At 38.3% G+C, this 23,985-nt stretch overlaps 2 protein-coding genes across 3 annotated transcripts in view; both read left to right on the plus strand.

Annotated features, from left to right (window-relative positions):
* The window catches only part of FMR1 (fragile X messenger ribonucleoprotein 1), a gene marked incomplete at both ends in the record, with an annotated part of 28,537 nt that extends 27,747 nt beyond the window's left edge, over nucleotides 1-790 (plus strand). The window contains one exon of one of the 2 annotated variants that reach the window (XM_079542082.1): nucleotides 629-790. In XM_079542082.1, the coding sequence (XP_079398208.1) occupies nucleotides 629-790 (162 nt within the window). The remainder of the gene's footprint in view (nucleotides 1-628) is intronic. The other variant, XM_079542083.1, reaches the window with a different exon arrangement.
* A 3,626-nt stretch (nucleotides 791-4,416) lies between these two features.
* FMR1NB (FMR1 neighbor) lies at nucleotides 4,417-19,524 on the plus strand (the record flags this gene model as incomplete). Its single annotated transcript, XM_079541804.1, has 6 exons — nucleotides 4,417-4,441; nucleotides 6,235-6,312; nucleotides 11,068-11,181; nucleotides 12,649-12,786; nucleotides 15,950-16,046; nucleotides 19,422-19,524. The coding sequence occupies 6 exons, from the start codon at nucleotides 4,417-4,419 to the stop codon at nucleotides 19,522-19,524; spliced, it is 555 nt and encodes a 184-aa protein (XP_079397930.1).
* Nucleotides 19,525-23,985: the final 4,461 nt, after the last annotated feature.

Here is a 23,985-nt window from a genome sequence, read left to right on the forward strand (position 1 = left end):
TCTTGTAGTATTTTAAGTAATAAGCTAGAAGTAGTACTAAGGGATTACCTCCTACAAGTTAGAAACATTTAATGCTTATTTGAGTGTTTATAAAATGTGGCTATTTATAACAGTCATGTCAGTCTTTTTGGTGGATTCAGTGACTTTTTTTTCAGGTTCAAAAGGTGCGTGGGTAGGTGACTTTTTATTGTTGATACCATTTCATGATTTTTCTAGAACTCTTTTTTTCAAAATGCTTCTATACAACTCGAACCTTGAATTTTTAAAAATGAAATGATGTTTCAGAGTTACATGTACTGAAAGTTCTTCAACTTCTTCTTGCACATACACTTTTTTTCTTCCACTCTCAGGAGGGTGTGAGTGCAGGGAACGCCTTTCAAAGGCTAGGTAGTCTAGAGTGTGAGGTGGCTTTTTTTGTGTGTGTGTTTCAAGGAACATGGCTTTTTCAAACAGAAACATAATCATTTGGTGCCTGTTTTCAGCTAGTTGTCTTTAACAAAGTCTTAAGGATCTGGCACTACTTTTCTGACTTTAATAAAAAGCTCTCCTTCCTGGCTGCAAAGGTTGCAAGTACGTAAGGGGTAGGCAAAAGGAGGAGAATGCTTTATATAACTCTGACTTGTTCCAGATCAGAATTGACTGCAATAATGAAAGGAGTGTTCACACTAAAACATTACAGAATACCTCCAGTGAAGGCAGCCGGCTGCGCACAGGTAAAGAACGTAATCAGAAGAAAGAGAAAGCGGACAACGCAGATGGCCAACAGCCGCTGGTGAACGGAGTACCCTAAACTGCATAAGTCTGAAGTCATATTTCCTATACTGTTCAGTAATTCCTATTCCACGTTAGAGAAACTTGTTAGGCCAAAGACAAATAGTAGGCAAGATGGCGCAGGGCATGAAATGAACATATGTTCTCTGTTAGCCTTTTTTTAACATCAACAGTATGCAGTTGTTTTCAGAATAAAAAGTTATTAAAATATTTGCATAAAAAATACCTGAATTTCCGAAAATCGCTTTCAAGTACATATTGCACTTCAAACAATTAAAGAACCTTTTTTGTTTGTTTTAAAAATACTGAGCTGTGCATTGGTAAACTTTCTGTTCAGTTGTACCATTTTAACGCACTGGGTCAAAATCACTGCTCAATTTCAATTCTCAGAATAAATAGTGTTTGCAGTAATCAAATTGGCTTCTGTTTTCAATCTAACTTACAAGTTCTTCATGAAATGCTATGTCGTTTTATGTCCTGTGTCACGTTCTGGTCCACCTTTTTCAGTATTTTAGTGGACCCTGAAATATGTGTGATGTAACAGTTGTCATTTTCATTAGCAAAAAAAGTTGTATGATCTGTGCCTTTTTTATATCTTGGCAGGTAGGAATACTATATTTGGATGCAGAATTCAGGGAAGATGAGTTGGTAACACTAAATGTAAAATATATGTAGCAATCTTTGTCAGATGTTAGTACTTTATAGACAAGTGCATGCTTTCCATAATTTTTTCCTTACATAAACATTGGGTTAGGCAGTTATAAGAATAGGAAATTTATTTTGCACTGAAGATTTGGCGAATAGTGTTACTGAAAAAGGGGTTGTAACTTTTTCTTTGTAGGCAGTATAGATTTTTAAAAAAAAAAAACTAAAAAAAAACTTTACGTTGTGGAGAACTTAAAGGAAAAAAAAATGAGAAAAAGAAGCAACAACAAAAAAATACAACTCATTGTTACTGAGGGAACAAAAGTAATTTGTTCACATCTAGTAATGTGTGCCTGCTGTTTGGCCAGATGACCAGTTTAAAGCGCTAATGTTTTTCATCCTCCCAAAAAGTTCTGCATTGTTATTTTAATTTGGGGACTGTCTCAGGAGAGGTAGAAAGAAAATCACCGTCCTGAAAAGTCCTGGTGTAGTAACTGGAGATGCTGTGGTTGGAACAAATCCATCATACTTTGAGGTACAAGGTCTGAATTACCAGCCCATTGGAATGAGATGCAGAATTTGATCCAAAGTATAGTGGTACACTAGGGAAGGGTGGGAAGTAGTGGGAGGAGCTGTGCTTTCTTTTATTTTTCATCACACGTTAAGCTTAATGGGCACAGCTATATAAGTACCTCCGTTTTAATCCTTTTTTTTTATTCAAATTACTCCAGAATGAGAGCCACTCATTATGTACAGAATTGTACAAACTTGACCTTGCCTCTGATGTATTTTGTGAGTTTTGTTTCTCTGCTTCCTACATTCACTGTTTTCCTTGCATACAGGTGAGAATACTAAAAATGGCAACAAACTGCACATGATTTAACAAATATAAAAATGTCTTAAAAAGTATTGCCAAACATTAATGTTGATTTCTAGTTATTTATTTTGGGAATGTATAGTATTTGAAAACAGAAATTGGTACCTTGCACACATCATCTGTAAGCTGTTTGGTTTAAAATACTGTAGATAATTAACCGAGGTAGACTGACCTTGTAATGTAACTGCTCTTGGGCAATATTCTCTGTACATATTAGCTACAACAGATTGGATTTTATGTTGACATTTGTTTGGTTATAGTGCAATATATTTTGTATGCAAGCAGTTTCAATAAAGTTTGATCTTCCTCTGCTAACTGATGTTGATGCAATCCTTATAAATGATTGCTTTAAAAAATCTCAAGGCAGGTAGAGAATATATTTCTGTTTAGACCTTAGCTGTAGCCTTTGGTACTTCCACATTCTAGAAGAATTCTGAAGTATTACCAGTTTTCAAAAATATGGCGCATAATGCTCAAGAAAACTTTCTCATTATGAAATGGTACATCATCTGTTGATTTGTCACACTATGTGCACTATATCTCTTAAATTAGTGGTGAGTTTACTAAGGTGTTAACTAGGTTAAATGTGAGGTTAAAATACATTTCTGACTAATTAGTCACATTCCATTTTCAAGTGCATTTTGGAATTATGACCTTTCAGTATTTGTGTACTTAACATGTATCCCTTTCAATTCAAATTCTAGTGTTTTTAAATGTTATTAAATTTCAACAAATTAAACTGTGAATCTAAATGTTTAGTTTTATTTTGAAAAATCATGTGATGGTTTAAAAAAAAAAAAAACAACTTGAAAGTGCGACAAATGTCTGATCCTTGAGTGCAGGTCTGTCGTATTGGTAACTTATAAAGTATGATCGAAGGAATTAAAATTATTTTGAAAATAAAGTTCTTTAAACAGAGTGGGGGTATTTGTGAATGATGGCAGTTTAAATTCAATAGGGTTAACCTCAAAGCCTTATAAATGAACAAATGTTAATGAAAGTAGAAAGTCAGTGTTTACTTTCTGTATTGAATGCGTTTTTGCTAATATTGTTGGGTAGTCAAGATTCTCAGAATTTGCTTAAAATACTGTCAGGAATCAATTTTCTCAGGAAAAGACCCTTTCTATCTTGATGGTAGATCTACTCGATGAGTAATTGTGAGTTCAAGAAGCAAATCAATGAACTTGAGTATGGAAACTTTTTAGATGACCTATTTGTGGGTTGGCTTTTTCTACCGTTTTGTGTCACTAAAATGTTCTTTGCTTGTCCATTTCAGCAGGCCAAAAACAAGTAAAGTGCTGCAAGTAAGTTGAGTGAGTAGACTCTGTTCTTTGTAGGAACGCTTACTGTGAAAGGTAACTTATTTTTCTGAGCTGCAGCATATCTTCTTCAAAACTCATACATCGAATATTAAAGGGGAATAGATTGAGTAGTTGGCAGTGTACTCACAGTGTATTCCACAGTTGCTTCAGAAGCCCTGATGTGTGGTTGTGGTAAGTGGTGTTCTGTATTAAACAACAAAAGGAAAGGTGAGTCTCAGGGTTTCTTAACTATGTGTATTGTTGAAGACTTTCTTGAAACAGTAGCAGCTGTAATAGTAGAACTGAGTGTTTTGATGCTGATAATGTTATTTAATGTAGTTTTTTCAGTTGCATGATGAGTTTACCATCAACTTGAACATAACAGTTACATTTTCATCTTAAAAAAATGCTAGTCAGAAGCTTCTCCAGCTGTGTTCGCATCCATTAAATCACAGTGGCTAGAAGAAATGTAATATCTGAATGTATAGGGCATCTTTATGTATGTTATGAAAATTGATGCTAGTTCTTCAGAGTTAAGTGTTCTGAACTGAGTCCGGTTTAGTCTACAGGGTTGTGCTGTCATGAGTTTCACTGAAATCAAGTCAGTTTCATGTGATGTTTTCATACTTACTTACAGTAGAAGGGCTTGTCTTCACTGCAGTAGCTCTCCACTCTCTGGAAGTATGAGTTTTTCACAGCAGCCTGTGGATCTTATGCCCTGTAATGAATCTTTCTATTCCTAACAGTCGTTCTCAGCTGTACCTTACGTTTTGCCACTTCTGCTTGCATGATACATGGATCACTGATCTTGAGCAATTCCTGATGGAGATAAATAACGCTAAATTGAGTATGGACTGGTTGCTACTGTGTTGGGGTTTTTTTTATTATTTGAAGCCTGTTTTAAAGAAATGCTTAAAGTAATTTCTAAGTGCCCTATGAAACTGGATCATAAACAAAAAAAAAAAAAAAATAAAAGCAACAATTATAGATGAATTTTTTAAGTTTCTAGTGGGGGTTCAATAAGACAAGATTCTTTCTCATGTTTTTGTTCTGAATAAAAGAAACCGATTTCCAATAAATGCAGGTAATTTAAACAAAACTAGCATCTCATAGATGTAGTCTCTAAATGATGAGGAACTATTGTAGAAGTGCTAATAGTGAAAATTTGTTTGAGGTCATATTGGGGGGTATTAAATGACTTTTTTTTTTTTTTTTTGCTGATGGATTTAGTCTATACTCAAGGCTCAAGTTAGATTTAATAAAATCAATTGTCTGTTTTGAGGAGTGTATTTTAATGGTATGAGGTATCCTTTACCTGGTCTGCATATGTGTCTATTAGATGGTATCCCTGTATTGTATGTTAGTGGCACAAATGTAATCTTAACTTAGTGAGTTAAAAGACTGAGTCTTCTAGCAGTCTGCTCCTTGGGAGGCTAACTTTTTCAAACCACATATGCAGCTTCTTTTTCTGGTCTGTCAAACATTAGCTTCAGTTCCACATCTACACTGTTTGTTCTGAGCTACATCATAAGGAACATGTAGTCCATTGTGACGAGGAGGTTTGATTCTGTGTGGAGTTGCAGAGGATAGCCGTGATCTTACTGATCCAATTGTAGAAGAAAGCATAAGGAAAGTATGTTGGGGAGAAACTATAATGGGTGTCCTGAGAATTAGATTCCTATTTTCTTTAAAAAAAAAAAAAAAAAAAAAAAAAAAAAAAAAAAAAAAAACAAAAAAAAAAACCCTGCCAGATGTAAAGTTTCACCTTGGGACAACAAATGTGTGTTAGTGTACAGGTTAGGTATGTTCAGAGTGCGAGGAAGTGTTCCTCATTTAGCAGCAGCAGCTCAGACAGCAGACCCTTCAAAGGACAATACCTGCGTAAAACACGACTGTTCTGTTCTCTGTACAGCACTTAAGAAAATAGGGTTCTGTTCCCTTACCAATGCTAACCAAATCCCTGGTTTAAGCTGTCTTAATACATGTTATAGTGATTGAAAAAGATCGTTTAGTGTTTCAGAACAGGAGCAGCAAGCAGTGAAACATAGCATCTGGCACAGCAATCTTCTGGGGGTGGTTGGAGGTGTAAAACCCAACTTGAGTTAAATTGATACAAATGACTTCAGGATTTTAAAAGTATTTTTATCCATTATATCTCTTTTTTTTGTCACCTTTTTTAAAATGTTTTTATTTAAAGCATTTCATATTCTCTGATGTTGGGAAAACTGAAGAACTCTGTAAGCTAAACTAGAATTCTGTTGTAAGCTTCCAACAATTTTGAATTCTTCAGTGCTCGTTCTGTTCACTAAATACAAATTAGAATACTTGGCTACAAGTGATCTTTCAAGGTGTTATTATCTAGCTCTGAGATACTTTGAAGAGATGTATTTCCCTGTCCTCCCCACAGTCCCGATTTAACAAGCTGCCTCCCTGTAAGCTCAAAAATGAGTAATTTATTCAGAATCACTTCTTATCACCAAATATTTTGTTGAATTTAGCCTCCTTATTTGGGAGGAGGGTAGCAGACATTCTGCTCTGTGCAGCAATCTGTCGTGTTTGTTGTAGTGCATAAGTACAAAGCTAAAAGATCAGAAGTTTCTGTGTGTAACCACATGCCTTATTGCGTTTGGTTTATTACAGTAATGCTGCAAGAAGGAATTGGCACTCATCTGGCATGGAACTATGTCATATTGATACTGCTTCATAGCATCAGTTCATGTGAGTTTTCACGGTGAAAAGTGATTTCATAGAAGCAAGTAACATGCCTATAAAGCTACAGTCTTGTTGTCTTGGCATCGATTGGAAAACACTGAAGAGCGTGACAAAGTTAGGCACTCAGATGGGATTGGTCAGAGTCCTGTCACTTGAATACAGCAAATGTTTTTTCAAGAACTCTAGTTCCCACTGATGTTTGTGCCTGTGAGAAATGTGCTGCTTGTTGCATCCTTGGTAATACACCTGTCTTGCTTTAATTTGTTTGTTGATTTTTTTTCCCACTTACACTACATTTTACAAGATACAGTTGTTGTTCCTAAAACCTGCTGAGATCTGATATTTGCTTACTGCAGCAGGTGGCTCAAAATAGTTAATGATTATTTTTGTTAAGCTGTTAACTTGCATTCAAATGAAGTTAAATGTCATCTGAAATGCGCTTAAAGTATCAGCCCACACATTAAGCTTGCTGTTAATCCTTCATGCTTTGAGAATCCACATCTGAGGCATCTTCTTGTTGAAGAGCTATCAATTTGCTGCAAACTCATTGTAAAATGCTTTTGCAGTACCTAGATCAGTAAGTGATTCTGTTCACAAATAAGCAAAAACATCTTTAATAGGTATGCATGTATGAAATCTAATATAGATACAAATGTGATTGGCAGTGTCTATTACATGGTTTGTCCCTTTAAGCCAAGTTTGATATGGTTTAATAAGGTGAGGGAGTAGTAAGAAAGACAATTGTGGTCATCTTTTCAGGTGTTACTTATCCAACTGATTGCCAGATACATCATTGCATGAACTTCCTAGGAAATTATTACAAAACTTATTTCAAACTTTGTTTGAGACCTGAATTCCTTTAAAATTTCTAACTTGATCATCAAGGCTGGTGGAGAAACAGTGATGTATCTGCTAATGTGAAGTTTGTTGGTCAGTTTCCTGTTAAACATTCATCTCAGTCCCTTTTTTTGATGTGAATTCAATTATGCCTATGATGCTTCTTTTTCCTAAGACTGTCACATGGCACTGAAAAAGTAAATTGTGCCCCAAGACAAATAGAGCATTTATGTACTTGGAACTAATGGTGTTCCTTGCTTGAGAATAACTCCAAAAAACCAGCAAACAAAAAACCCTTAGGTTATTTGAATACATTAGGTTTTGGTTAGACACTGTAGAACTGTGAAATGCCTTTCAATAAATTGTCACTGAAAGCTCTTACAGTTCTGATTATGTAAGTTTTTCGTGGGGGGTGGAGTGGGGGGGAAGGCAAGCAAATAGTAATTCTGAGTTCTTCCACACTGTAAAATAGTTGATTTCTAGTGGAGTGCCCCTGTGACTTTTACTTCTGCTTTGATGAAAAAAAGGTAGAGTGAGACAACAAGGCTTACTGATTATACTTTCCTCAAAGCAGTATAGTTGTAAGGTGATTGAGAAGTCTTGAAATCTTTCGATGATGAGCTGGGAACCAGAGGTAACAGGAGAAGGCAGCAGGGAACTAGGTGAAAATACTTAAAAGTAATTAAGGAGTTATCCTCTAAGAAGGTGGCAGGACCAGCTTCCCAGTTGAAGTGCTCTACAGCAACACATATAGCTTGGGAAACAAAGAGAAAGCCACCATACTACCAAAAAAACATGGCATAGTTGCTGCCCCGAATCCTGGTAGGGTGATTCCCATGACTGTGGTGTGGTTATCAATATCTACAAGCTGTTGAGAAGAGACAGGGAAGGAAGGGGGAGGGAGGCATTGCCCCCTACATCAAGGAGGGAATGGAGTGTGAAGAGTTGTCCTTGAAGAACGGCCATGAGCAAGTCAAAAGCCTATGGGTGTGAATTAGAGACTTAGGCAACAAAGGGAGCTTTGTGGTTGGGGTCTGCTTCAGGCCACCTCGTGCACCAGAGCCTGTGGAAGCCTTACACCTCCAGCTACAGGAGTTGTTGCAATTACAGGCTCTTGTCCTGCTGGGGGGGCTTCAACTACAGTTGATGATGTGGATGGAAAACACTTGTAGGAGAAAAGCTAGATTATTTTTATTGATTATAATACGGATACAGTATAGTGATTTAATGAAGCATAATTGTAACCAAGGCAGCAACTTAGCAAGATTTAAGATGGTTGTATGCACTTGGTTACTTACTGCAGAGAGAGTAGGGTTAAAAATGCACATACAGGAAGCCCTCTCACTGAGTCGGAGGCTCAGAGTTGATCCCCTTCTTTTCTGAACTCCTTGAACCGCAGAGATGAAGAGCCACAGTGCAGCTGAATCCCCACCCAGTCCCGACTTGGTCAGCAGTTTGTGTTGGGCTTGTATGCGTACAAGCAGTCTAAGATACAATCTTTGTGAGGCTAACAAAGCTTACAGTCAATCAAAGATGTAATCTTCGTGAGGCTAACGCAGTCTTAAACAATTGGTCACTTACCAAAGATCTGTATCCTTAAGGTGTCTTGATGTCAGGGTGTAAGGGATCTCTGCATAAGGTGACCTCAAGAGGTGTCCCTGCTCCAGCAGCCCACAGCCATGCAGGGGAGCTCGAAGGGGCTCTTGTACTTCTCTCTGTTTATGGGGTAAGATGTTTGACTCATAGGTTGCTTTTTAGGCATGTGCTCTATTGGTCCTCAGCTGTTGTACCAGGGGTCTGCTATCAGTTCTTTCAGTCTCTAGTTTGAGACAGAATGATGGTTGTTGGTCTGTTTCAGCAAGAGTATTACGAGTACTGCTGTTCATTTTCTTCCTGTACAGGGTCTTGTGAGCAAAGTCAGGTTGAAGAATGGAACTGAGGGACAAAGATGGGCAGGGAAGTGGTGAGCAGGCGGAGCCCACTGTCACAGTGATGGAGTTCATGCTCCTGAGGGATATGAGACAGACAAAATCAGGACACTACACTTTAGGAATGCCAGTTGCTTGCTCTTCGGGGGGTGAGTCAAGAGCTCCCTGGGCATCTGTCACCAAAGACAAGGGAGCAGAACATAAGTGGTGGATCTCTAAGGAAGTTTTCCTTACAAGAGCTCTCCTTCTGTGTAAGAATTCTGGAAAGGCAAGAGACCAGCACAGCTTAACTGGGACTGGTTGGTCAGACTGAAGAGAAAGATTTTTCTCAGGTAGTGGAAGAAGGGACAGGTACCCTGGAAAGAGTGTAGGGTTCTATGGGTCCTGGTGAGATGCATCCCACAGTCCTGAGAGAATTGGCTGACATAGTCGCAAAGCCATTCGCTATGATATTTCAGAAGTCATGACAGTCCTGAGGAGGCCTTGGTTACTGGAAAAAAGGCAATGTCATATCCTTTTTTAAGAAGAGTAGAAAGGATGATCTGAGAACTACCAACCTGTCAGCATCACCCCAGTGCTGGGGAAGTTCACGGAGCAGATCCTCCTGGAAGCTATACTGAGGCACGTGGGGATGTCTTCATGGAGGGCAGGTCCTGCCTGACCAACCTTTTGGCTTCTGCAATGGTGTAACTGTGTCAGCGGGTAAGGGAACAGCCACTGGTGTCATCTATCTGGACTTCAGTAAGGCCTTTGACACAGTCCCCCACATCCTTCTCTCCAAATCAGAAACATAGGGATCAAACAGGTGGATTGTTTGATGGGTGAGGAACTATTTATGAGATCCTACCTAGAGGGTGGTGGTCAGTGGTTCAATATCCAGATGAAGACTAGTGAAGTGGTATCCCTAAAGAGTCAGTGTTGGGACCAGTGCTCTTTAATGTCTTCGTCAGTGACATTGATGGTGAGATCAAGCTCACCCTCAGCAAGTTAGCGGATGACTCCAAGCTGTGTGGTGCTGTCAGCATGCCTGAGGGATGGGATGTTGTCCTGAGGGACTTAGGCTGAGCGGTCCAGAAGAACTCATGAGGTTCAACAAAGCCAAGTGCAAAGTCTGTCACCTGGGTTGTCGTTACCAGGACAAGCTGGGGAATGTAAGGATAGAGGACAGCCTTGCTGAAAAGGACTTTGGGGTACTGGTGCATGGCAGCTGGACATGAACCAGCACTGTGCTCTCGCAGTCCAGAAAGCCAACTGGATACTGGATGATTCCAAAGCAGCACAGCCAGCAGGGCGAGGAGGGGATCTGCCCTTCTGCTCCGTGCTGTAAGACCTCACCTGGAGCGCTGCGTCCAGATGGGGAGTGCTCAGCACAGGAGAGACACGGAGCTGTTGGAGCACATCCAGAGGAGGGCACAAAAACGATGTGAGGGATGGAACACCTCCCTGCGAGGACAGGCTGAGTGCTGGGCTGTGCAGCACGGAGAAGGGAAGGCTGTGGGGAGAGCTGAGAGCGGCCTGTTGGTATCTAAAGGGCAGTTTACAGAAAAGGAGGGACAGACTTCTGAGCATGGTCTGCGGTGAAAGAAGAAGGGGAAATTGTTTCTAACTAAAAGGGGAAATTTAGATTGGGTATAAGCAGAAGTTCTGCTTGCATGTATAAGAAAATACAACTGTAGTATAGAATTTTCATGTAACCTGCACGCTTTATGTGAACAGTAGTGCTTTTTTTCTTTTCAATTTCCACGTGAGTTGACTCCTTTATTTAAATTTCATAGTTGTAATTCTTTACTCATTGTGGTTCATGAAGCAGTTTGACGTGATATAATTGAATGCAATGGAAAGACATCTGCGCTTAACCTCAGTAGCCATCAGCAGTCACAATTCATAATGAGTATAAATGCCTTTATAATGAAAAATAATCAGTATGAAAATGTCATTCAATTTAATTAATTACAGATATTTTGATGGTAATGAGCTAATCATTATGAGCTTTCAGGTTTTACATCACCAACTCTTCATGCTTTGGAAAAAAATGAAGTGACAGCCAGCAAACTTATCACGAAACTGAAAGATGCATCTGAAGCTCTTTTAAACTTCTTCAGGCCAGTGAGTAAGTGCCATTTCATCACTGCAGCACTATTTCTTTCCTCTTCTTCCACCTTACTTTTAGTACAGTTTTTCACTCCTTAACTGTTGGCACTCAGTCTATTTAAAACCCCTCAGTCTGATACTGTAAAATTCACTAGTTCTTATCAAAAATATACTGTTAAATGTGCTGTTTGAACCATCACAAATTTGCTTCAATTGCATTGCTTCTGTCTTATAAAACTATCTGTCATCAACAAGCTGACCTAGAAGTGCTGGACAATTTGATGTAGAACTCACCTTCCCATATTTTCTTGCATCCGTTTTGAGTTAGTTTTGTAGTCTGCTTGTGTAAGCATATTTTACTCAGTAGTAGTCACTCCCATTTCTACTAGCTAAGGAAGGATTCAGGGCCATTAGATAAGACTCTTGAACTGCTGAAATTAATTGATGAGGTGTGCATTAGTTTCAGAAAACTATTGAGAAAGAAATCAAAATAGAATGTATTTGCTAATAGCAGTAAGAAAGATAAAATCCATGAAATGTGGAAAAAATGCACAGCATGTACAAAATTGGCAAGCCTGGTTCCAGAATGGTTTCATTGACAAATATCACTCATCACTGAATACATAACTGCTTAGTAATAACAATGAAGGTCTTGGTGATTTTCTGCCTAGCTCTAAATAAACACTGAGGTCTTGTGAAGTGCCTGACCTCACATTTAATATAACTGAATTTGACTACCAGTAATGAATGCGATAAAGGTGAAGCTGGCAGTGCAGCCTATCTTGGGAGTAGTAGAACCAAATGATGTTTTGCAGCTTCTGTGGAAGTTTCACATGAAGGATACTAAGTTTTATAGGAATTAAATCACAGACTGTATGTCAGATCTCTACAGTTTATAAGCCATTTATACGTAACAACACTTCCCAGGGAAGATCTTATGATTATCCATAAATCTATTTTTAAATAGCAAATTTTAAATTTTACATGTTGTGTTCATTAACTGACTGGGTATCTTAGGTCTTTGCTCATATCAGCTGCTTGTAGAATCATGCAATTAGTGCTGAATGGAGAGATGGTTTGTTGCAATACACTGTATAATCAACCCTTCAAAAATCTAAGACATTTTAATGTTTCTATTTGTTTGAATGGTTTTTTCTTAATTAGAAACAGTGCAGTCAGGAAACTTAGTGTCTTTCAGCTTTAGAAACATGAATAACAAATGTTTTTTAATTCAGTTTTTTAAATGTTTCTTACAGAGAAAAAAAGCCAATTATTTAAGATCTCGTATGACATGATTGTAGGTTTTCTCTTGACTTTAAAATAAAGACTGATTAGTTTTGGTGGAAGAATTCTACATGAAAGTCAATGACACTGCTTCTAAACAGACTTCTTCAAAACATGCTAGAAGCGTGAAAATAATAGCCTCTCTTTATCTAGGTATTGCTTCTAGAACAGAAATCTTACATTTCACTACTTTTTTTTAAAGCTTGCCGATACAAAGAAAAGCACTCCTTAGTCCCTTGTCATGTAGGAGGGAATACTAATGCAACAGAGTGCTTGGAAAACAGATGTTGTCCTTCCAAAGGCAGACATGAACTGGAATGTTATATCCCATTTAAAGACAGTAAGTATTCTGTAAATTTTTGCTTCATAGTCAAGTACTTTTCCTGGTAAGACAATGTGATTTTTCATTTCTTTTCTCTCCTTTAGTTTCTTGGGTCACCATTCTCTTTGAAGCAAGCTTAAGTGGGCATTTATTTCTGCATAGAAATACAGAAAACAATTCATCGTCTGGGTAGCTTGTAAACCTCAGCACAAAGAACATGTGATGAAATACAAATAGAAGTAGCTATGTCAGCTAGTACAAAGAATAGAGGGAAGGCTTTCTTTGTGGAAATGGAAGGGTGATGAGTTTAATACAAAGAAGTGAATCTGTGAAAGTGCTATAAAGAAAAGTTGAAGAAATTGGGTGTATTTGTTGAGAAGGAGGTTAAATGGTTATTAAATAGCCATAGAAATCGGTTTGAAGGGTGGTTATTATGACAAGGAAGCCAAACTGTTTGGTAGGACCAGATGATATGACAGGAAATTGCAACTCGTTGAGGCTTGAGAAATTCAGCTTGGATATTAGGAAATAAAACTTCATTAGAACAGTAGTGAACCTCTTGAACAAGTGTCACAGAGTTATCTCTAGATCTGTCTGCGTCTGGTGGGGGACAGCAGGCCCACTGGCCCGAAAAGAGGGGGGTGTCAACAATTTACAGGCTGGTTCTGTGAGTAATGGGGCAGGGGACCCACAGACCCAGGCCCTGGGAAGAGGGGGAGAGTAGGGAGATGGGAGATGACCCTAAAAACAGAACAGCAGCAACCATCAGAGGAGGAAAGTTAATTTACTGTGTATGATATCAGAATGCAAGATTGCATAATGTAATACAATATATAACTAGAATTGAGGCTGTTAAATGAAATAGATTGAGAGAGAGTGTCCAAAACTGAAGACCTCACTCTGAACTGAAGGCAAAACAGCTGGGAAGCACACCTACACAGTGCCAGGCAGTGAGAAAGAGAGAGTCTCGTGACTTGTCAGGAGCTTTATCTTTCTTTCTGAACTCAAAGTCCTCTGGGGTATGTAGTTCTTCTCTACAGATATTCAGAAAATCAGCGGTCCACAGAAGTGGGGCATTAACTCTTCAGCTACCCATGCTTTACGTGATGCTATGATGTGGAATACCGACAACAAAAACCATAGAACCAAGACAAGAAGTCATGAGAAAAGAGATGGCATCACCTTTATTGAGAGTTTTATGACATGGCCACACAAAGACACAGGTTACTTCACCTAATGGCGATAGTAATATTGCTTCAGGCTGAAGACTGGGCTTCAGAAATTCCTTCCAACGAAAACTTTTGATAATTGTCTTCTCAAATTCTACCTTTAACATAACAAATATAATGTTTTACCTTTTTTATTTTCTTTAAGCATAGACTTGGAGTGGATGATATTTTTTCCTCTTATGAGAGAATTCAGCAATCTTGTTTTATATCCCATGGTTGCACAGCACTGTATGGTAAACGCAGCTTCACTAAAAGCATTGAAACAAATCTTAATTTTTATCTTTTTGTTTCCCTTTTTTTATATAGCATTTAGAAAATGGTGTTGCTTTTTGTTGTGAATTTCCTTCAACAAACTGAAAGATGTACAAAGTTGAAGGCTCTTCTTAGACTCCGTCAGTGAGTTTGGAACAGATCCATCGAGGTCATGTAATCCCATCACTCCCTGCTCAAGTGGGGTCAGCTAGAGGAGCAGGTTTCCTAGGACTCTATCTAGTCAAGTTTTGAATACATGTCCAAGGATAGAGACAGCACAACCCCTCTGGGCAAACCATTCCAGTCTGTAGCATTAGAATGCAGTTACCTGTTAAGAACAATGTCAAATGTTGGAATGGTATTTGAAGACTTGTCATAGACTTGAATAGAAACAGAGCCAAGTGTTATCTTGATTTTTCCAACATAGTATTTCCTTTTATATTGTATTTTTATGCACTGACAATTTAACTGGAAGACTTCTCAGACAGAGGCAATCTTGCCAAATAAGTTAGTATGTTAGTACAAGTTTACTAAAAAGGAAACCAGAACATAGAGATTAATGGCTTAGGTATTCTTGATAGAATTTGTCATGCATTGATTTCAGAGATTATACTCAGTTTTCTGGAGCTGACTTAATATGTTTATGAAACCTGAGAAAATATCTGTAAGCTAACAAGAAGATTGATGTACTTGCTCAAAAGCAAACAGGGGTCAGAACCAAACTTGGAATATTTTCCTGTAGTTGAGCAACACCATGTTCCAGTGCTATGGCAGCCATAAATATGGTGCTACTTTTGATAGAAAAAAAAAAAAGGTACCGTTGAACGCAAGGTCACCAGACTCTTAGGTGCACACTGCAGAAATCAAGTGTCTTAAGAATATTGTTCCCTAGTCGTGCTTCCTTAATACACACGAAGACACACGACTACAGTGAGAAGAAAAGCTATATAGTGAAAACTCTAGTTGTTTTGCTCATGTTTAGGACATATACTTAATAAGTATATCTAATTTTAATATGTTCTTAAACCCTGACTGCTTGATTCCTTTTATGGTTTGGAAGTAAATTTCAAAGATGGACTATTTTATCAAATTATTTGTAGCTAGCTACTTGAATGTTCCAGGATATACAACATATGTCCAAAGAAAACATCAGCGCTTACTGCCTGGGAGCACATGCTGTTTGCCTTGTAGCAATTGTTGACAGAAGAAGCACTTAACAGACATTAAACTCGTGCCACTTGCGTTTCTGTTTTATGGGCATTAGGCTGCACACTTGAATGCTTCTCATCTGGGAGTTTTGTCTTTAACTTCAGTAGGAATAAAATAAAGCTTAAAGAAGACACTGCAAAAGTTTTGATCTGAAGTAGATAAATTGCATTAATTATCATGATTTTGCTCTATAGGACTGTATATACATCTGTGTAAGACTCGTTTGATAAAGGACTACAATTTTTCACATGTTGAGATTACTCGTGATTATTTCTGAAACTAACCAAACGTTTGGGAGTGTTTGAAATCCAGTGGTCAAATTTGACTTGATCTTTCTAATCTGCATGCTTTTTTAGGATTTGCCCCTTTCCTGTTGTGTTGATGATTGAAATACAGGCATGTCTGTCTTCAAGGCTAATCTCTGTCACCTGTACCTCAACATATGTTTTGGACTTGTTTGTAACTAATACAAACTTCCACTGGTCCTACAGGTCTGCAACTGACATTTCGACTGTTTCTGGTTGGGGCGGTAGGATTTTTAATTTTGGGTTGTGTACCATTATATTGCTGTGCCTGCTTCCAGAGGAGGTAAGAATTAGTACACAAACAACTACTTTTACAGTATACTGCTACTAAATGTCAAGGGTATGGACAGCTGACATACCTAAAGCCAGTGAGCAGAGAAAAGACTGGGGGAAAATAAGCTGAAAAAGTCATATGACATCATGAAAAATAAATCCTTCTATTTTGGAGCTGCATAGTCAATTTGACTTCAGAGCAAAAATAAAATAGCATGTTAATGCTCCAGCAGCCATTCTAAAGACTTAGTTATAAAGAATTGGTCTTAGTCCTACTTCCCTTAACTGTGAAGCTGCATGTCGATCATATGGGCTCACAGGCTGCAGGTTAGCAGAGAAATCTCTGCATAAAGGCCTGAATGGAACTTGAACAGTAGTGACTGAATTTGAGTTCAGCTCTGTGGGAACTGGATCCTGTCTTGGGCACATTTGCTGGCATATGGAAGACCAGACTTCTGTTCCCTCACTTCTCCCATTTTCTTTCCATTGCCACCATCACCTCCTTTCCACACCTGCTTCCTACCACAGGCCTGACCTGCCTTCATGTTTATATATATATATATATATATGTATATATATATATACATATATATATATATATATGTATGTATGTATCCATATATATTAAAACAATTTGGTTCTACTCTTAAGCAGGAAGGGAAAATCAAAAACTGCCAGTTGGGAGCGAAAAAGGTAGTGAAGGAGACTCTGAGAGCAAACAAATCTTTAGGGCATGATGCTACATACCATCCTGTTCTATCCAAAATAAGATTTTATGACACAGCGATCTCTGCACGGGAAACCAAGAACATCAGTTAAAAAAAATAATAATAATTTTAAAGAAATAAAAAAAGAAAAAAAAGAAAAAAAAGAAAAAAGGAAGATTTGAGAAAAGCTTGTCTCACTTCATAAGCTTAAAACAAACAAATGTGAATATATATTTTTTTGCCACTTCCTTTCTCTCTAAGCCGTGGGAAAATTGGAGAAAAAATTGTTCTCTTACCATTACCTTCAAATTATTTCTACAAGCATGACATTGCTTATGAGAACTAATCGACTGCTACACAGGAAATGGCATGTGCAAGTGGGAATTAATTATCTGAAAGATGATATGGAAGAAATGAATGAGCAAAGGCAAGTTGAAAGGATCAAGAAGTAGAAATGAGTTTCTGTAAGGCATAAACATATAGAATTATATTAGCAGTAAGATGGAAGAACATGATGGAAGAACAAAGTAGTAGGCCTTAGGAGAGCAGAAGAGAAGGAGAAGGAGATACTTCAGAGAGAAGGAAATAAATTATTTCAATGCTGCTAACTTATAACAATTTTTTTGTTGTTTTGGATCTTTTTTTTATGGTGGCTCTTTTTAGTGGGTTTTTCCCACTGAATGTATGGAACACATTACAGCCCACGTGTGCTTTGCAAGCAGTTTAGTGTTTGATATTGCAAAGAGTTTTGGCATGAGTGTGCATTCTTATGATAATTGGGAAAATGTAAGCTCTACAGTATTGAAATGGTTAAACTAAGATGGAGCATACTGACATAATTGGACTTTATTTTTTTAAGGTGCTGTTTCACATAGCATGATTAATACTAGAGCTTAGTTAATGTAACACAATTGTCTTTGTGTAGATTTTTCTGAAGTTTTTAGTTTTTCCTTTAGTAAGATATTAGTAGACTGAGATTATATACATGCATATGCACACACATAGACTTCATAAATGTGGCTGTTTAGCAGATGGCTATTTGCTATGGTGTGCCACATTTAGACAAAACCTGCTGTGAAAATCTCCACATTACATCTTACTCTGTGCTCAACAGCTGATGTTGAGCACACAGATAGCTACACTGAGTCACCAGTGACATGGAAAACAGGAGGCAAAGCATTAACATGAAATTATCATATATTTTCTGGAAAATGAATTAATATGTATTCATTGTGAGATAATTCACATTAATGTTTAAATGATCTTTTTTGTGTTTTTTTTCATAGCCAGTGAAACTGAAATTGCTGTTCTGCTGTGACTTGTTTGTTGTTTTTTTCTTTTTTTCATGTAGTGATTAACCAGATGCTAAATGGTTTTAATTTCCAACATCACACATTTCAGTTCTAAGAAGAAAGCAATCCTGTAATATATTAACTTTGATCAGATTTTACTAGTTCTAGAAACTGTTGCTAGACGATATGTCTTCAAAACACATTCCTTTAAAAAGTCTGAAACCTTCTATTTAGTTGGAAATCCCTGTTCTCATTAACAGTGCTGTGTGGTCAGTGTTGAGAGCTCCCACACACAGTACAAAAGGACATGCACAGAAGTAAAGTGTTCTCTAGACTGACCGAAAAGTAAGAGAGCTTTCTCTGATGAAATTTGGGATAATTGATTAATTCCATTATGCTTCTTGTAGAGCAAAATCTAAGCTTTCCCATAGGATCCTGTATTTATTTATTTTAAGAGGGAGTCCAAACATGAGTAGCTCTCTGTGGCAGTTTTGCAGGCATTTGTGCTGCTGTGTGGAGGTGGCTGTTTCCCTATAGATGCTCAGGTCAAGACATGACCAGGCTGAGAGAACCTGTATGTAGGAGCATGGAATTTCTGTAAAATTTATTAAGGAAGCTGCTAGTTTTCAGAGGTTGAGTTATAGCAGTCAAGTTATGTTGCTCAGGTTAGTCTCAATACTCCTCCACAGCACAAGTAAGTTCTGAAATCAGCAAAGCTGGGTTACCACGTCTGACTGGTGACCTCTGTGTTTTGCCTTCTTTGTAGGATATTTTTTAGGCAGGAAGCAATACCTGAATGAGTTGATGCTGCCTGCTCCCTTGCAGTTTCTTATGTGTCTTATTAGCACAATGTCTCTTTTCTTGAAGTGTTCTCTGATGATTTTGTAATCCCCATACCTGTCTTATCCTATCTTCTTTCTCTCCTCTTTGTTTTTTTTTTTTTTTGTCTTTTTTTCACTAACAGCCAAAGCCATGATGGGCAGAGTAAGACTCTAAAGAATAGAGTCACTTACTCTCATCACTTACTGATGCCATATTTGAACAATGTTGTGTAGGTTTTAAATAAAAATTAGTAAAATCTCAGTTTTCTTCTGCTGAATTTTTAGTGCAGCTGTGGGAAGGAGGCCTTCAATTTCAGTTGACCCATTACTGGGAATTCTCTGGTAATGGCTGCAATTTGACGAATCAGCTGGTCAACTGAAATTCATGAAGAAAAGGTAAGAGATGGGAAAACTTATCGAAGTGCTTTGTCAGTCTGTGTTCTGTTGATGAAATGTTGTAGCCCCTGAAGCCAGTAGTATCTTTGACTTCTCTGGAGCTAGGCTTTTGCAGCTAAAACCTTGGTGATCTGGTCTTAATTCCTTTTGTTGTTTCATTTTGTTGTAGTCAGTGTGTCAATCCTTTACGAAGAGCAAACAAAAAAATAGAACAAATTGTGCAGAACAAGAGAGCAAGTAGTGAAGAAATGCGTAACTTGTTACCAGATTGACTTAAAGGCTTTGAGGATCATAAAAATGAGAGAAAGGTAAACTAAATTCAGAATGTTCTTTTGTTCTTTCAGTTTAGCATTATCTTACTGTTGATTTTATATAGAGTACTAGACGTATGCAATATTAAATTCCTGTCGGCTTCCCAGTCCAGTAGATTTTGTCACAAAAGCACTTTTTGTCACAAGCCACCCTCAGTTTCTGCTGTGGGATAAATAATGAATCTGCCAGAATTTGATTCCTGTCCTGGGATGCTAAATGAGAGCCCTGGTGAGGCTCTGGTAGTGCTGCCCAGAGCTGTGGGTCTCCATCTCTTCAGATGCCCAAGGCTGGGCTGTTGTGCCCTGGGCAGCCAGCACACGGTGGGGCTGGGGGACTGTGATGTCCTTTCCAACCCAAATCATTCGGTGATTCAATGAATATTGCAGTCATAGGCTTAAATCCTCTGCCATTTTTGTGTCCCTTATCCCATGTGTAAATTGGGTTACGTGGGAGAACAAAGAAGAAAAATAAGGTTTTTGCTGCTTGTAGGAAACAAGGAGATGCTTTCAATCACTGAGAAATCTTTTCAGTTCTATGGAAAGGGGTGTTGTATACTGGTATTTTCACATAGCTTCAAATCCTACCATTCTTCCTGAACGCTGAAATGCGTGTAATCTGGGCATTAAATGCTATTTACATTGTCAAACTGCAGCATTCTAAAGGTGACAATGGCATAATAACCTCACTGATGTATTTATTTATATGTATTTATTTATGTATATATTAGACAACAAGGAAGTACTTCCGTGAGAGTATTGATATACCGAATTTGCGAAGATGTCCCTTAATCAAGTTGTACTGACGTGTAGGTGTTCTCCTTTTTTCTTCTCTTTTGGTGCAGAGGACCATCCATGTAATATTAATGAACTCAAGCAGGAGGAAGACACCAGGATAGTGCACTAACCATGAGTATGCTCTAGAAAATGAGATGATTTGTTTTAGCATCAAAGTAATACACTGTTGTCAGCCCTTATTAATTCTATTGATTTGGCATTATAAATTGTTCATTTCTGTTTCTCTGCACTCATTCCATATCTCCTTTATGGGGAAAAAAAAAAAAAGGTAATGCTGAAAGGGAAAATCTGCTCATTCCAGCTCCTGAATGCTAAAACCACTTCAGGTACTGATAAAGCATCTTCACAGTTCAGAAAGAGGTCAGCCTTAGAGTGCTATCTGGATTAAGAAGTGATAAAAGGGATGGTTGACATTAATTACATTGGTGCTGAGTGGCAAGCTTACTGTTTTTGGGGAGTGGACCACTGTAGCACAGCAGTGCTATTCCTACTGAGACGACAAGTAATTCTTTATCTGTCTGCAGAGGGTTTAGGAAATGTATTGTTGGGCAGTTCCTTGAAAGACATGGCAAAGAACTTCAGGAAACTTGTATAATCTCTTCTGCTGTTGTTTCTGTTCATGGTTTGTCACTGCACCATAGAACTTCCTTAGATCTTGAGGAGACCTGTCACCCAGGGCAGGTGATGCCAAAATGTAGTTTCTTTCAGTTTCCCTGAAGAGTAACACAAAATAAGAAATGAATGTGTAATAGTTTTGAACTATTGTAAAGTAAAAATAGGCACTTAAAAAAAAAAAGAAAAAGTCAGTAGAAATCAGTTTCCCAATAGTAAAGCAACCAGTGGCCCTTTTTCCTTGTGTCTGTGAAATAAGTGTAGTAGAATTTTCAAGAATAGTGGGAAATGAATCTTTACCCGTAACCTGAAAAATAAAGACAATAGCTTTTGTCAGAATAGTGATACTTTGAACTGTGTACTCATGGGATTACCCAGTTCATACATTTTTCTTAGTTTTCCTAGTTCTAAAAATGACATTTCTTAAAGCCCAAGTGTAATAGAGTTGAGGTACACATATAGGCAGTCTCATGAAATTGACAGAGCATTTAGTCATCACAAAAAATTAGCATATGCAGAAGTTTTAAAACTTGATATGGCAATCATTGCCCATAGCACTGTATTAGAGATGGTTGGGATATAGTTTTGTAAGAAAAAGAACTGCAATATTTTTGATGTTGAGCAGCAGAATGATGGAGACTGAATAGTGTTCAGTTTGCCTTCCAACTCTGATCTGTTTACTGCTTCTTGATGTTATTTTTTTATGAGTTCTGAAATATGTCTGCAAACATTTTGACAAACATAGAAACAATTTCCTGCTTCTTGGATTTAGAGGCACTGTTGCAACTGAAACTTGCATGCAACAAACACATACATCCTCTTGGGTGAAGGTAATTATAAGAGAGAGCTGTGCTCCCAAGTAAGTTTGACTTGGTACTTCATGATTTCAATTTGAAGGGTGATAAATTCTTTTGTTTACATGTCACTGACAGCACAAATGGTTTCAGTGTCACAGAACATTCTGACAAATGGACACATACTGATAAAACAACTGTATTTAACTGAAAGCATTCAGTGCATCTGCAGTAAATGTATCCTGCAGAATAAAATGAACATGAAATATATGCACTATAAGAGTAGGATATGAGATGGAAAAGACTCAGGAATGCTTATATTCCCTGTTGGAGTGTTACTTAAGAGCACCGCTTGTGGAATTGGGTCCTGCTCTGAAAGCTGGATGCTGACAAGTCCATGGGGCCAAATGGATTGCACCCTAGAGCACTGAGGGAGGTGGTGGATGTGGTTGCGGTTAGGAAGGCTGCCTGATGGAAAGGGACCTTGGTGTGCTGATGGGCAGTGGGCTGAAGATGAGCCAGCAGTGTGCCCAGGTGGCCAAGAAGGCCAATGGCAGCCTGGCTTGGATCAGGAATGCTGTGGTGAGCAGGACCAGGGAAGTCATCCTGCCCTGTGCTCGGCACTGGTGAGGCCTCACCTCCAGTGCTGTGCTCAGTTTTGGGCACCTCAGTACAGAAAGGACATGGAGGTGCTGGAGCAGGTCCAAAGAAGGGCTTGGAGAATATGGCCTACGAGGAGAGACTGAAGGAACTGGGGCTGTTCAGTCTGGGGAAAAGGAGGCTGAGGGGAGACCTGATTGCTCTTCTCCAATATCTGAAAGGTGCTTACAGCATAGCGGGGTTGATCTCTTCTCACTGGTGACAGGATGAGGGGAAATGGCCTTAAGTTGTGCCACAATAAGTTTAGGTTGGATACCAGGACAAACTTCTTTACAGAAAGGGTTGTGAAGCACTGCAGTGGGCTGCGCAGGGAAGCGGTTGAGTCACCATCCCCGGATGTGTTTAAAAACCTTCTGGATGTGGTGCTCATGGACATGATTTAGCAGAGGGCTGTTAGAGTTAGGGTAGTGTGGTTAGGTTGTGGTTGGACTCGGTGATGTTTAAGGTCTTTTCCAACCTGAGCGGTTCTATAATTCTGTATTATGTATATATTATTCTACAGAATCAGATTCTATGATTCTAACAGAATATGGAATCATAGAATTCTATCATTCTATATTCTCTTATTCTATATTATTCTATAGAATCATATTCTATGACTTTATGATTCTAGTAGAATGGGGAATCATAGAATTGCTCAGGTTGGAAAAGACATTAAAGATCATCAAGTCCAACCACAACCTTGTCAGGATTATCACCTGAAGGTCACTTCAGAAATACTCATTTACAGGCCAGCTGCACTGACATCATCACATACAAGTGGATGTTTTCATCACCTTTAGGATTTCAGAATTTAAAATTTATGAATAATCACTTTGATAATGATTTTATCGTTTCTGTTTTTTAGTCCTGGACTCTGGTGTACCACAGGATAATTTCAATATGGAGTTTGACCCAGATCCACCTGTAAGACATCTTTTCCCATCTACTGATCTATTTATTGTGTATCAAGCTGCACATTGCTGAACCAAGCTTGTCTTTCCTGTCTTTTTCTCCAAAGAACTGGATTAGGGCCAATTTGACCAGAAGGCACAAGTGTTCTTAAATGGGATGCCTTTGTCGTTGGTGAAAGAAACAACTCGGTGCTAGGCGCCGTTTCCAAATCTGCCAGAGTGTTCCCTCCAGCTCCCGAGACACTTTCCGTACTAAAATCCAGGACCACAAGATGGTGCTGCAGGAAAACATTTTTCCCTCAGTGGTTTTGGATTCTGGAGAACTTTATTAGATTTCTGCTTTTTACAGTGTGGTTCATCAAGTCACAAGAAGGCAGATAGCGTACGATAGAGCAATGGTCATTCTGTAAAAAAAAAAAAGACAACATAATACTGCATATAATGACAGGGCTTTAGAAGACTTACAAGAGATATAAACCATTGCCTGTGGCTTTAGAACTGCTTTCGCTCCTAGTGAACTGATACAGAATGAAACAAAAGAGCTCTCAGTGGAACTTCCATCCTTATCTTCCCAAAGATTAAATAAGTACAAAGCTTAACAACCTGACTCAGTGCACTGTAGCTGTGTCCAAGAGTGGATGCTGACACCATAGGGATAGGAGCTATGA

This window comes from Tetrao urogallus (genome assembly GCF_951394365.1).
Source record: "Tetrao urogallus genome assembly, chromosome: 13".
In the NCBI taxonomy this organism is placed as follows: Eukaryota; Metazoa; Chordata; class Aves; order Galliformes; family Phasianidae; genus Tetrao; species Tetrao urogallus.